The sequence below is a fragment of the Urtica dioica genome, chromosome 3 (genome assembly GCF_054948205.1).
Source record: "Urtica dioica subsp. dioica isolate 48M chromosome 3, U.dioica_male_clone48M_v1_H2, whole genome shotgun sequence".
Taxonomy (NCBI): Eukaryota; Viridiplantae; Streptophyta; class Magnoliopsida; order Rosales; family Urticaceae; genus Urtica; species Urtica dioica.
In genome coordinates this window covers 9838272-9850848 of record NC_142758.1, presented here as the reverse complement: position 1 = coordinate 9850848, position 12577 = coordinate 9838272, and the positions used below count along the sequence as shown (strand labels likewise).

General features: G+C 44.0%; 1 protein-coding gene across 1 annotated transcript; it reads left to right on the top strand.

The window, feature by feature from the left end:
* Positions 1–10145: 10145 nt before the first annotated feature.
* Positions 10146–12334, top strand: LOC149402369 (uncharacterized). Its single transcript, XM_089608340.1, has 5 exons — positions 10146–10399; positions 10484–11138; positions 11217–11697; positions 11799–11886; positions 12226–12334. Exons 1-5 carry the CDS (start codon positions 10146–10148, stop codon positions 12332–12334), a joined length of 1587 nt encoding a protein of 528 aa, XP_089464466.1.
* The last annotated feature ends 243 nt before the right edge of the window (positions 12335–12577 follow it).

Below are 12577 nucleotides of genomic sequence, written 5' to 3'. Positions count from 1 at the left end.
TTCGTGGGCGAGCTGTCGCTCGTGGGTCGTGACAGATTCAATCATCACCCAAACATTAATCAATCTCTGAAACATCTCAAGATCATCAACAAATCCTCATAAATTAAAAAGCCCCAAAATTCGGGTTCCCAAACCCGAGATATCCAAATTCGGGCACAACTTCAAACCGTAACAAGTAATCCGAAATCAATCCTCAAATTCATGTCATAATCATCAATAATCGGATTCAAAGATCAACTAAACACAATCAATTTCTCATAATCCTCACAAAATCCAAAAACCCCCAAAATATGAGCATAACACTAGATCAAAATCCAAACCGAGAGAAAGGATTCCTCACCTTAAACCGTGAAATTCCTCATTCCCGGTGCTTCCTCACTCATTTCTCGGTGGTTTCTCCGCGGTCCGGCGCCTCGGCAGCTCACGGCGTGGTTGCTTGTCCCGGTCCGAGCGCGCGATGAAGCTTGTGTGGTGATGGCGCGCGAAGGAGAAGAAAGGAAGAAGAAGAGAGAGATGAGGTTGGGTGGCGATGGTGATGATCGGTGATGACAAGGATTTGAGCTATCAAAATTTTTTTTTTGTTTCAGATGGGTTTCTCGCGCGGTCAGGAGAAGAAGAAGAAAAGAAAGAAAGAAAGAAGAAGAAATAAAAGAAGAGAGAGAGAGATAGAGAGAGAGAGAGGGAAAGGTTGGCCGAAAATGAGAGGAAGAGAGAGGAAGAGATAATACACGTGTGAAAATAAATTCCGAAATCCCTTAAATATATTCAAGGTAACGAGAATTAATGAGGATTTTCTCTGTTATTTTCTAAGATTATTTTCAATTAATCAAGGACGAAGTTGTGAAGTTTTATTTTGAAAGGACTTATAAGCAACAAATGAGGGACGAGATTGAAAGGAAAAAATAGAAAGGGGCTGTCTGGAGAGATACGTGTCCATTAAAGACGTGGGCCACTTGTCCACATGTGGCTCAAGAGGAACTTAGGATTTTTAAATCTCCGAGTAATATTTATTCAGAAAATAATATCGAGTTCACTCGAATATCGTTATTCCGAAATTTCGTCACCCTTAAATATTATTTCCTTCGTTCTCAAGCACTTAAATTTAGTCCAACATTCAAGTGCTTTCAAAAATCCTTTTCCTTATATTTGGATTATCGAAATCAATCATTTCCTTATTGATTTATCCAAATTTATTATGAATTTCTTTCGAAATTCTAAAATTTCACTTAAAACGTGAAACGGGAAGGTATAGAGAGAACATCTCTAATAAACTGAAACGAGAGAGATCGTGGATTTTATAATTCATTCAACACGGAGAGAGAAGAAAATTTCCTTTATTTATTAATGATAGGAAATTCTTACATAATCTGACGTATGCAAAAGTCGAGTTTCACAAACAGCCTTTTTTGCCGCGGCCTCTCTCGCTGCCGTCTCCTTCCCCGCTCTCCAACCGTCAGCACGCACTTTCATATCTTCCTCGCTTAGACCCACTTGTCATGGATCTTTGTCTTGGCGTCTGGGCCGCGGACTTCCTTGTCTTGGATCTTGGTCTTGACGCTCGGCCCGAGACGATAAATCGTCCACAACTACATTCAATGTCAAAAATAGGAATATCTATGTTTAACACTCCAGCTCAGCATATCAAGGAATAGTAAAGATAACCAAGAGCACGTACCAGGAATTTCTATACCAAGAAAAGCGCGGTCGAACCGCCCTTGCGTGAAATCCTCCCACTCCACATATCTGCTCCTCAGCTTTGTAATAAGCTCCTCGAACCGGTCATCAAAAGCGATGATCTTCAGAGAAACTACACAAGAAAGCACAAAACCTCTTCAGAAGAAAAATCGCATTTCACTGGACGAACAAAACCCAAGAAAAACAAACAACAACATAACCCAATCTCCTAGACAATTTTTAGCGGGTATGGGAAGAATAGCCACCCATGGTAAACTGGGAAACCCGGATGTAGAAATACCTCTCCGCCCTCGTAGAAACCCCATGAATGATGGTCATAATAGGATTCCACGAAAAATAGAAATTCTCGGGGTGACAGGAATCCCTCTTTGTCGTGACTAGGCGGACCAGGTCGTTCATCGAAATCCTGATCGCCAACTCTGCGGTCAGGCAAAGCAACACACACACAATCCTCAAAGAGGACGGGATGAGCCGAGGGAGACTTACCTCCACCTGAGGCATGTACGTCAAAAGGAGCCTAAGGATTGGAAACCTAAGCGCACACTTCTCTAGAAAAAAATTTGTGAACACACAAAAAAACCTTTCTTTACAGTCTCAGCCGTATCGTCAGGACCAGGTAACAAAAGCTCTACATCAGGCGGAATGTGAAACCTCCGTCTAATGCGGTCTATATCAGCCCTATCAAGCATAGAATGAGGGGATTCATGAAGGAATTCCCCGCGAGGGTACTCAGGTCGTCTAGATTTAGATGTTTTGGCTGGACTGGAACTAGATGCCATCGGAAAAAGCTCTAAACTAAAGTTTCTTAAGAAAGTTTGCTTCTTTCTCGACTACAGAACCCAAATACATAGCAGAGATAAAAGCAAGAAATCGAAAGAAAAGTTGCAAACTTTGGAACATACCTCTCTTCGATGCAAGACAAGATGAATAAATAAGAGAGACCGATGGAAACGTTCTTTCAATATATAGCCATGGAAGCCCAACAGACTCGTATTTAATGTGCCGTCATATCATGTCAAATTGTATCTCACCAAATCAAATATTATATATATATATATATATATATATATATATATATATATATACGGAAAAAACCCCTTGATCTTTTCGAGATCAAATCATTACGGTTTTAAAATATTATAGTTTGCTTGTTTCGAATATATCAGCAGAGTGGCATATGTAATGCTAACGACAAAAATGATTAGTCCGGTTAGCTAGCTGACCCATATGTTGTTTATTTATAGCTTATCCAATATTATATACTGAATAAACTGGGGGACAAACTGTTGATGTTGGACTTTGTCCTCAAGCCAACAAGAGAGGGTTCTCGACCCCAATTAAGAAATTGGGCCCAAGCCCACATATTTGTACTAACAGGTTCAGGAGCGACGCCAGCCTGATAGAAGATTCAAATATTTGCTCGAAATAACCGCCCCCCAAAGACTTGCCTTTATTCATTATTAAATTCGTCTAACTTTTCTGTTTGCTTTTGCAACGGAGAATTGGGGCCTATTTACAAATCTAAATCGACCCATTTAACTTTGTAAATTATCGTAACAGTTGTGGTGTGATTTCTCACGTCAACAACTATATAAACATATCTCTCTTAAACATCTTTCATTTTAACTCTTCAATCTTCTCTCTATCTCTCAAATCCTCTTTACTTAAGTAGATTTTCGTGAAATCATTGGTAAGATTGCTTACTTAGTCATTTTAAATAAATTTTTTTAATAAGATAGAATGCATAGATGAATACCTTCAGATCTGAAGTACATAGGGAAAAATTAGGGTTTTAAAATTTTTGAACGATGGTTTACGATAGGATATGATGAGATTTTCGTTGTTTGTACAATGAAATTTCAACAAAATTCTTGATTGTGTACGATGTAATATGATATGATACAATTGAATACGATATGATACGATACAGTACAATATGAAACGATGCCTTTAGTGTACGATACTGTATGGTTTCATACGATGTTGTACGATGCCCTACGATGGTGTACGATGTTGTATGATACAAATGCTAATTTTGCTTAGTTTGGTTGTTTTGTGTAATTTTTATCTTGATTAACGGCATTGTGAGAAGAAAGAACATTTATGGATGTTCTCCACTGCTGTTACGCATGCTTTAGAAGTTTCGAAAAAGATAACTTAGACAAAGTTAGTGGATTTGATATACAAGAAGATTGATGCAGACATATTCACGTTCGACCTAAAACTCGAAAGTCTCATACGCAATGGGTACGATTCTCATGGCTCCTGGTGTTTTGAAAGATGATGGTGACATTTCATTTTATATGAAGCACAAAAATCATAAGAGATTTCCACTTTGTGTAAGCTTGGTAACGAAACAGATCATGAAGCCAATTGCGTATCAAGGAGTATGTAAAGGGAAAGATGTGATAGTTGTAGATTTATCTCGCAATGAATCGAAAAAGAGATGAAATATTCGTATTATCAAGGACCGACAAAATGATCCTATAATCAACAACAAACACAATGGTCTCGATGATGACTTGTATAATGCGTACAAGGGCGACGAAGACGAAGTGTACATGCGTGATAGAGATGATTACCACAACAGTGACAAAGATGATGAACTAAGCAGTGACGGAGGGGATTAACACAATAGTGACGATGGTGATGAACACAATAGCAACGGAGATGATGGACATAACAATATTAGAGTTGAAGACTTTGAAGAATTCGCGAATCTTGAAGAATATGATGACTTTGTGGAAACATTTATAGTACCCTCGGGTCACTGTCAACCGTCGTGTGAGCCTCTGACAATTAGATCACCAATGGTGCTTTATTTATGGAAAGCCCCGGAGTTCACATCTTATGATGTTGTGAAGGAATAACCAAGTCATTATCCAAGTCATTCTTCTACAGGTAATTAGATAAACTGTGTTGAAATATTTTAAGTTATTAATTTTTAAACTAGCCACTGAAAGTAACAGGTAGCTCAGGAGAAATATATATTAGGCAACAGTTTGAGAGCAAGGAGGAGTTGAAGAAACATATCAACTTGTACCCTCTAAAACATGATTTCGAATTTAGAGTGAATTCTTCTTCGAAAAAGAGATGGTATGTTCTATGCAAAGATGAGAAATGGACGTCGAGGCTGAGGGGTGTCGTGCAATGTCTGTTATATGGGAAATTATGTCTTATGAGAGTTAACATTCATGTTCACATGTCGTTCAAATAGAGGGCCATCGAGGAGTTGCACCATGAGTCATTGGTCATGTATTTAACGATACGTAGCTCTATGGCGGAGTATTCGGCGCATAATGTCAGGGGAATAAGTCAAGACAAGATCGGGTGTAAACATATCGTATCTAAAGGCTTGGAGATCCAAAGAGAAAGCTATTGGGTACTTGCGGGGTAAACCGGAACAATCCTATCATAACTTACCGTCTTGTCTACTATAAATGTTACAGCAAAAGAATCCTCAGACGTTAACTGACTTTGTACAAGATGGTGACAAATTCAAGTACGCTTTCTTTTCTATTGGAGCGTGTCGTAGAGGGTTCAAATCATGTCGGCCGGTCATATCATTGGACAGTGCATTTCTAAAGACAAAATATGGTGGACAATTGCTTTGAGCAATTGCAATAGATGCGAATTCACAATTATATCCACTTGAATTTGGAGTTGTAGATAACGAGTGTCATGCTTCTTGGATTTGGTTTTTGAGAAGATTGCGAGAAGCTAGCAGTCATTCTCCTCGAAGTCGAGCTTCGCTCCCTGAGTCGAGCCATTCTCCTCGAGTCAAGCCTTGCCCCTCGAGTTGAGTCATTCTCCTCGAGTCGAGTCTTGCTCCTGAAATCAAACCATTCTCCTCAAGTCGAGCATCGCTCCTCAAAGTTGGGTCACGCTCCTTAAGTCGAGTCTCGCTCCTTGAGTCAAATCATTCTCCTTGAGTCGAGCACTACTCCTCGAATCAAGACGTCCTCCTCAAGTCGAGTCACACCCTCCTCGAGTCGAGCCATGCTCCTCGAGTCGAGTCACTCTCCTTGAGTCATCCCTCTCGAGTCGAGCATCACTCATCAAGCCATTCTCCCCGAGTGGAGTCTTGCTCCTCGAATCGAGCCATACTCCTCGAGTCGAGCATCGCTCCTCGAGTAGAGTCATATTCCTTAAAGTCCAGCCAATCTCCTTGAGTCGAGCCTAGCCCCTCGAGTCGAGACTTGAGTCGGCTCCCCGAGTCGAGCCTAGCCCCTCGAGTTGAGACTTGAGTCGGCTCCCTGAGTTGAGCTTCGCCCCTCGAGTTGAGACTTGATTCAGTCTCCTCGAGTCGAGCTTCGCTCATCGAGTCGAGCCTTGAGTCAGTCTCCTCGAGTCGAGCTTCGCTCCTCGAGTCGAGCCTTGAGTCGTTCTCCTCGAGTCGAGTCCCGCTCCTCGAACAAACAGCTGGACCAACCTGAAGAACAGGTTAGCCAAAGCAGAGACCCGCGCTCGCGCCTGGGGAATAAGGGTCGATCTTCCGAACGCAGACGAAGAAGCGTCACCAAGGCAGGAATGGCGGATGCCCCGTGAGACCGACTTACGCTTGATGCGTGGTCAAACCGTTAGCATTTATCCCCGAGCAGTCAAAGCCCTCCGGTGTGGCAGAGCCTCCCGCTAGGTGCCGCTCCGTCTTCTCGGAGCATCGGCCCACAGCATCAGCCTCCGTCTCCGAGACCTCGGAACGAGCACGCCTTTGCGAAATGCAAAAGTGCAGTCGCCTTCTAAGCTGGCCGAGACGGAAGCCATGATCTTCCCCTAATAGGTCACGATTACACAATCGCGCCCTACTAGTCACCGTCGAGTCCCATGGACTCCGGATTGGTGATATTATCAAGCAAAATGCCATCGGAGAAAGACTTGGGCATGACTTCGCCAAAAGATCAACGAGCCGCGACACGCCGGGCCGCCTCTACACAAATGCGTGTCCCGCTTGCCCACGCATGTCCCCTTTTGCTCTGGGACTAGAGCAATGGACGCAAACGCGTCTGCCTCGCCCACGTCGAGCTACGTCTCCTATCCGCTTGGATCCTCCTCCACATGTCGATCACACACTCGTGTCGAGAGAAACGGAAAAGCGAGAGAGAGCACTAGCATTCGCAAGAATATTCTCTATGTTCACAAAAGCTTCGCGACAGCGAAGCCCTGGGAGATAAATTTTCCTCAAACACGCGGCGGAAACAACTAAAAGTTCACCGCCCGGGGCCTCCCGAGCGATAAACTTGGGGGGCTAATGTTGTCGGTCGTTTTTGGAAAACCCGAGATGCCAAGAAGACACGCCGTTCAAAGGGCCGATGGTCAGGCCGGAGGTCCTGAAGAGTGGCAAGCCTTCTGTCACGAGTCGACTGACAAGTCCTCGTGCCAAATCCTCACGTTCCTCGAGTCGAGCCTCGGGTCCCTCCTCGAGTCGAGCCTTGAGTCGTTCCTCGAGTCGAGCCTCGAGTCGTTCTCCTCGAGTTGAGCCTCGAGTCGCTCCTCGAGTCGAGCCTCGAGTCGTTCTCCTCGAGTCGAGCCTCGAGTCGTTCCTCGAGTCGAGCCTTGAGTTGTTCCTCGAGTCGAGCCTCGAGTCGTTCTCCTCGAGTCGAGCCTCGAGTCGTTCCTCGAGTCGAGCCTCGGGTCGCTCCTTGAGTCGAGCCTTGAGTTGTTCCTCGAGTCGAGCCTCGAGTCGTTCTCCTCGAGTCGAGCCTCGAGTCGTTCCTCAAGTCGAGCCTTGAGTTGTTCCTCGAGTCGAGCCACTCTCGTCGAGTAGAAACCTTCATATTTCGCATGGCAAGAATGGTATTCGAAGACCCCTAAAGGCCCGCAAGAGTCCGGCAAGACGAGCCATTCGCCGCGCGCACAGCAAGCTGCGCCGGCCAGCCGCGCAGCAAGCAGCGCGCCGCGCCATCAAGACAGCGCGCCGCGCCAGGCAGGCGCGTGCCGCGCCAAGACGCGCCCACGCCGCGCACCCGCGCACCGTGCCAGATGATCCGTGCCGCGCCAAGACGCGCCGTGCGCCGCGCGTTGTGCGCCGCTCTTTGTGCGCCGCGCGCGCCGTGCGCCTCCGCTTGATGCCACATGTGTTCCTAGTCCCACATGGACCAAAAAGAAGCCTTCTAAGGCCCCCAAACACCTATAAATACCCCCTCTCATTGAGGGGAAATCCATCCCATTCATTCTCAAGGAACTTGAGACTTCTCTCCGCTTCTCTAGATGCCATCCTTGGCCTGAAGCGGATTCTCCACGATTTCTCGCTCTCGGAGATTCTGAAGCGCTTTCTGGGGACTCCCGAGTGCCGCCTCTCTTGATCGAGCGACTAATCTTGAGCCCACGAGTGCTCTAACGGCTTTCGACTGAAAATCGCCTACGGGTCTAGCACCCTAGACGCGTCCACCATTTCTGACAAGAAATCGCCTACGCGTCCGGCATTTCCAACTAGGAATCGCCTACGCGTCCGGAATCTCCGCCACAACAAGGAACTCTTGACTTAGAGTCTTCCATGTCTCCAAAAGAGAGAAAACACACATTCTCTCTCGCAGACGCGATCTCCGAAGTTCTGAGACGTCGCCGAGGACTCCTCCGCGCCTCGTCTCCTTCGTCGAGCACGCCTCTCCACCAAGGCTCCGCGCCTCACACTGTGTCACATACGCTTGAACTACGTTCTGACCTGATCCAACACATGGGTACGTAGGCAGCCGACAACCAAGGCACGGTCACTCCTCCTCCTCACCCCCTACCTCTCCCGAGAGGCGGGTTGATCGGAGAAAACCCTAGCTCGAGACTATCGAGTTCACACTCTTGGCCCGGGTGCGATCACTTGGTCCGGCCTTGGATCGAACCGCCCGAGGTTTTAAATAGTTGTTCATTTTCGTGCGACAACAGAGTCGATCCACATAATATTATCAGTGTTTACCCTTCATGAATATCATCAGCTAGTCGGGATTTACAAAATTACCATTTTACCCTTCTAGCTGTTATTTCCTCAACTCCTTTGTCGCTTGTGAATAAGTTGGAAATAATGTATTGACGAGGAGCTAACAAGTCACATTGTTTCATCCAAAAGAGTCAAGACTCAATTTGGACACTGGCCAGTTCATTTATTCACACTCCAAGGAACAAAGCATGAGGTGATATACATTGCATTTCAGCAATCTTGTACATGAATTCCATATCTATGAGAACTTCACAAAGTTACTCATGACATCTTCACAACTTAGTACTTCACCAATAGGTCATGTTCAGAATCACATAGTGAGTCCGAACTCTGACTTTCTCAAATGAGAGTACGTAAGCTGTGAAATGGCATGTCTCATTTCAGGATTAAGGTAAGCACGATGCAATTCATACGTAGTGACTTCGAGACATAAGAGGTTAAATGGTTTGTTCTTATCTTGTCTCTAGAAGTGCACTGGTCAATTCAGTACCTTCGGAAGATACCTAGAAGAACTATAGAGTTTCCAACTCTCAATGTCCCATAACCAGACATCATAGATTCTCCTAACAATCGTACTGAGGTCAATAGTCCTTTGACCCTTAGATTGTGAATATATCGTTTTAAGCAAACTACGAAGAGTTTGTTCATGCAAATCTACATTTGTCTCTTCGTAAGTTGTTTAGTTTGTTTATGGACTAAAGACTAATGTTTTATCATAAATCTTCAAACAGACAAGGAAGAATGAATGAACGTTTCAACTTTTTATTAATGAATAAGCAATTACAAGCAAGAGTCTTCATGAGACTTTATTACATCAAATGTACAATATAAGGATTACAACTCTTCTTGTGGGCACCATTGACAACAAATGCCTAGTCCTCTGTATCTTACGGGGGTAGATGAGCCTTGTGTTGCTGAGACTGGTCATACTAGTGAGCCTTGTTTTGCTGAGAGTGGTCCAACTAGTGAGCCTTTAGTGGCTAAGACTGGTCCAACTAGCGAGCCTCGTGTTGCTGAGGCTGGTATAGAACGTCGAGACCATGAGATTGAAGACCTTTGTTTTGCTCAGACTGAAAAAGGGAGTGAACCAGGTGTTAGAGAGGATGAAGAGGTCGTTGATGAGGATGATGCTCTGCCTGATGTTGAGGTTAATAATGAAGAGGCTGCTCCTGAGGTTGCTGTTGAGGCTCCTAATGATAATCAAGAGTCTGATAGAGATGATGAAGATGAGTTGGAAGAAGAAAGCGGTTATGAGGCTAGTGCATATGAGGTGGAAGTGGATGGGGATGGTGTAGACGGAAGTTTACGTGGATTAAAAGGTAAGCAAGTGGTAAGTGATAATGAGTTAGAGGAAGATGAAGGAAGTGATTATGGGGATGAATATAACATGAGGATACATCAAAACGTTTCAAGCGAGAGTGGAACAGGTTTAGAAGATGAATTCGCTCCAAGCTCATCAAGAAAATGCAAGAAGAGGAAGAATGTGTTGCCTGACTTTCTGGCATTCAGATAGGACACCGATATGGGTCAAGACTATTTCAAGTTAGGATTAGTATTCCCAAACGCTAAGGTTTTTAAAGATGATGTTAGGGAGTATGCAATTCGTGCTGGCAAACAGATATACTTTAAGAAAAATGACCCAGAAAGAATCAGGGCTTGCTGTAGAGACCCTAAGTGCAATTGTGTTTGCTATGCATCAGTCATAGGCCAAACTGACTCGTTCTTGATAATGACATATAGGTCAGAGCATACTTGCCCGAGGACTAACAACAACAGGTACATGTATCTTTCTATACTAAGAAAAGTTATGGGTAGTACTAAGTATGTGTTTATTTATGTGTTTATATATGTATTCTGAAGGTTTGCAACTTCAAGGTGGTTGTCAAAGCATTATAGGAATCAGTTCCAAGATAATGAGAATTGGTCGTGTGGGAGCTTCATGAACAAGGTGCAGCAAGACTTCATCTTGAATTGCTCAAAGATGAAAGCCTATCGTGCCAGGAAGTATGCACAAGATTATCTAGAGGGGACATACAAACAACAATATGCATTGCTTTGGGACTATGGAGATGAAATCAAAAGATCAAATCTGGGATCAACAGTAATGTTTGACACAACCTTCGTAGATGGAAAGCCAGTTTTCAACAGGATGTACATATGCTACAAAGGGTGCATGGATGGTTTCAACGAGGAATGTCGGCCTGTGATAGGCCTAGATGGATGTCACATCAAAGGCCATCAAACCGATCAATTGCTCACTGCAATATGGATCGATGCTAACAACAGCATGTTCCCAATTGCTTTTGCAGTTGTGGAATCTGAGTGCAGGGATAGTTGGACATGGTTTTTGCAGTTTCTACGGGAGGATGTGAAGATCCACAACGGTCTGCATTGGACATTCATAACAGACAAACAGAAGGGACTTAAAGAAGCATTAAATGGCATGTGGGAAGAAGGTGCCATACCAGTTGAGCATCGACATTATGCTAGACATTTAAGGAGTAATTTTACCAAGGTAAGTATAATCCCAACTTTTAATTATCAGTAACTGATCAATTCCTAACAATTTACTATATTGTCATCAATGTATAAGGTATTCAAGGGGAAATTCCTAAAATCAAAAGTAATGTTTGCTGCCATGGCTTACTCAATGGAGAAATATTTGTCTGAGATGGAAGACATCAAGAATGAAGATGTGAAGGCTTGGGAATGGCTGATTGACAATGAGCCTCGTCATTGGGCAAGGGCATGCTTCAGAACGACTCCTAAGTGCGACATTGTCCTGAACAATCTTTGCGAATGCTTCAACGGGACTAGGGCTTTATTGATGGCTAGAGAAAAACCAATACTCTCAATGCTTGAGAGAATTAGGATGTATTTATTACAGAGATTCACTAAGCAACGTGTAGCAGCAGATAAGTGGCATGGAGACATAGGTCCCTGGATTTCGAAGATCCTAGAGAAAAACAAGTTGCTCAGTGCACAAAACATGGCCCATTATTGTGGCAATGAGCAATGGCAAGTCCAAAATATGTATGGCAGCATGTACGCCGTGGACCTCAGAAATGGGACGTGTTCATGCAAAAGATGAGACTTATCAGGTGTTGTTCCTTATGCAAGTAACAACCTTTTTCTCTGGTTTCATTGACGTCATTGGTTTTCTTTTGTTATGCAGGGATACCTTGTAGACACGTGATCAGTTGTATTTGGAGTAATAATGAAGACCCTGAGAAGTACGTGGCTGATTGTTACAAAAAAGAAAGGTACATGAAGGCGTACCGACACCAAATCCATCCACTGAACCCCATTGAACAATGGCCAAAAACTGGGACGACACCAATGGAAATGCTTCCTGACAGATCAAAGCTAGGGAGGCCTAGAAAACTGAGAAGGGTCGAGCCAGGTGAAGTTTTGCCCCCTCGAGGAGCTACAAGATTGAGAAGATATGTCATCATCAAGTGCTCAGCTTGTGGAGAATATGGCCATAACATGAAGACCTGTTTTAGAAGAAAACAAGAGAATTTGGTTAGTGATCTTAACTCAATAATTATGCAGAGAGCTGAAATGAGAAGTAATCCTATTTTTTTATTTTTGTTCTGTAGAGAGAATCAAAGAAGAAAGCTAGAGAAGGAAGCCAACGCTCTCAGTGAGGACGTGGCCAATCTGGAAGTCAACCACCTAGCCAACAATCACACGCAGGTCCCAGCATAGGTGCAAGTCAAGCTGCAAGTCATGATGCAAGTCAAGATGCAACTCAAGGGCCAAGTCAAGCTGCAAGTCAAAGTGCAAGTCAAGCTGTACCTCAAACTGCAAGTCAAGCTGCAACTCAAAGTGCGAGTCAAGCTACAACTCAAACTGCAAGTCAACGTCAACCTCAACTACAACTTAGAGTGAGCGATTATAAACAAGGCTTTGTGAATTTCTAAGTTATTAGTTACACACCCAATATTTCTA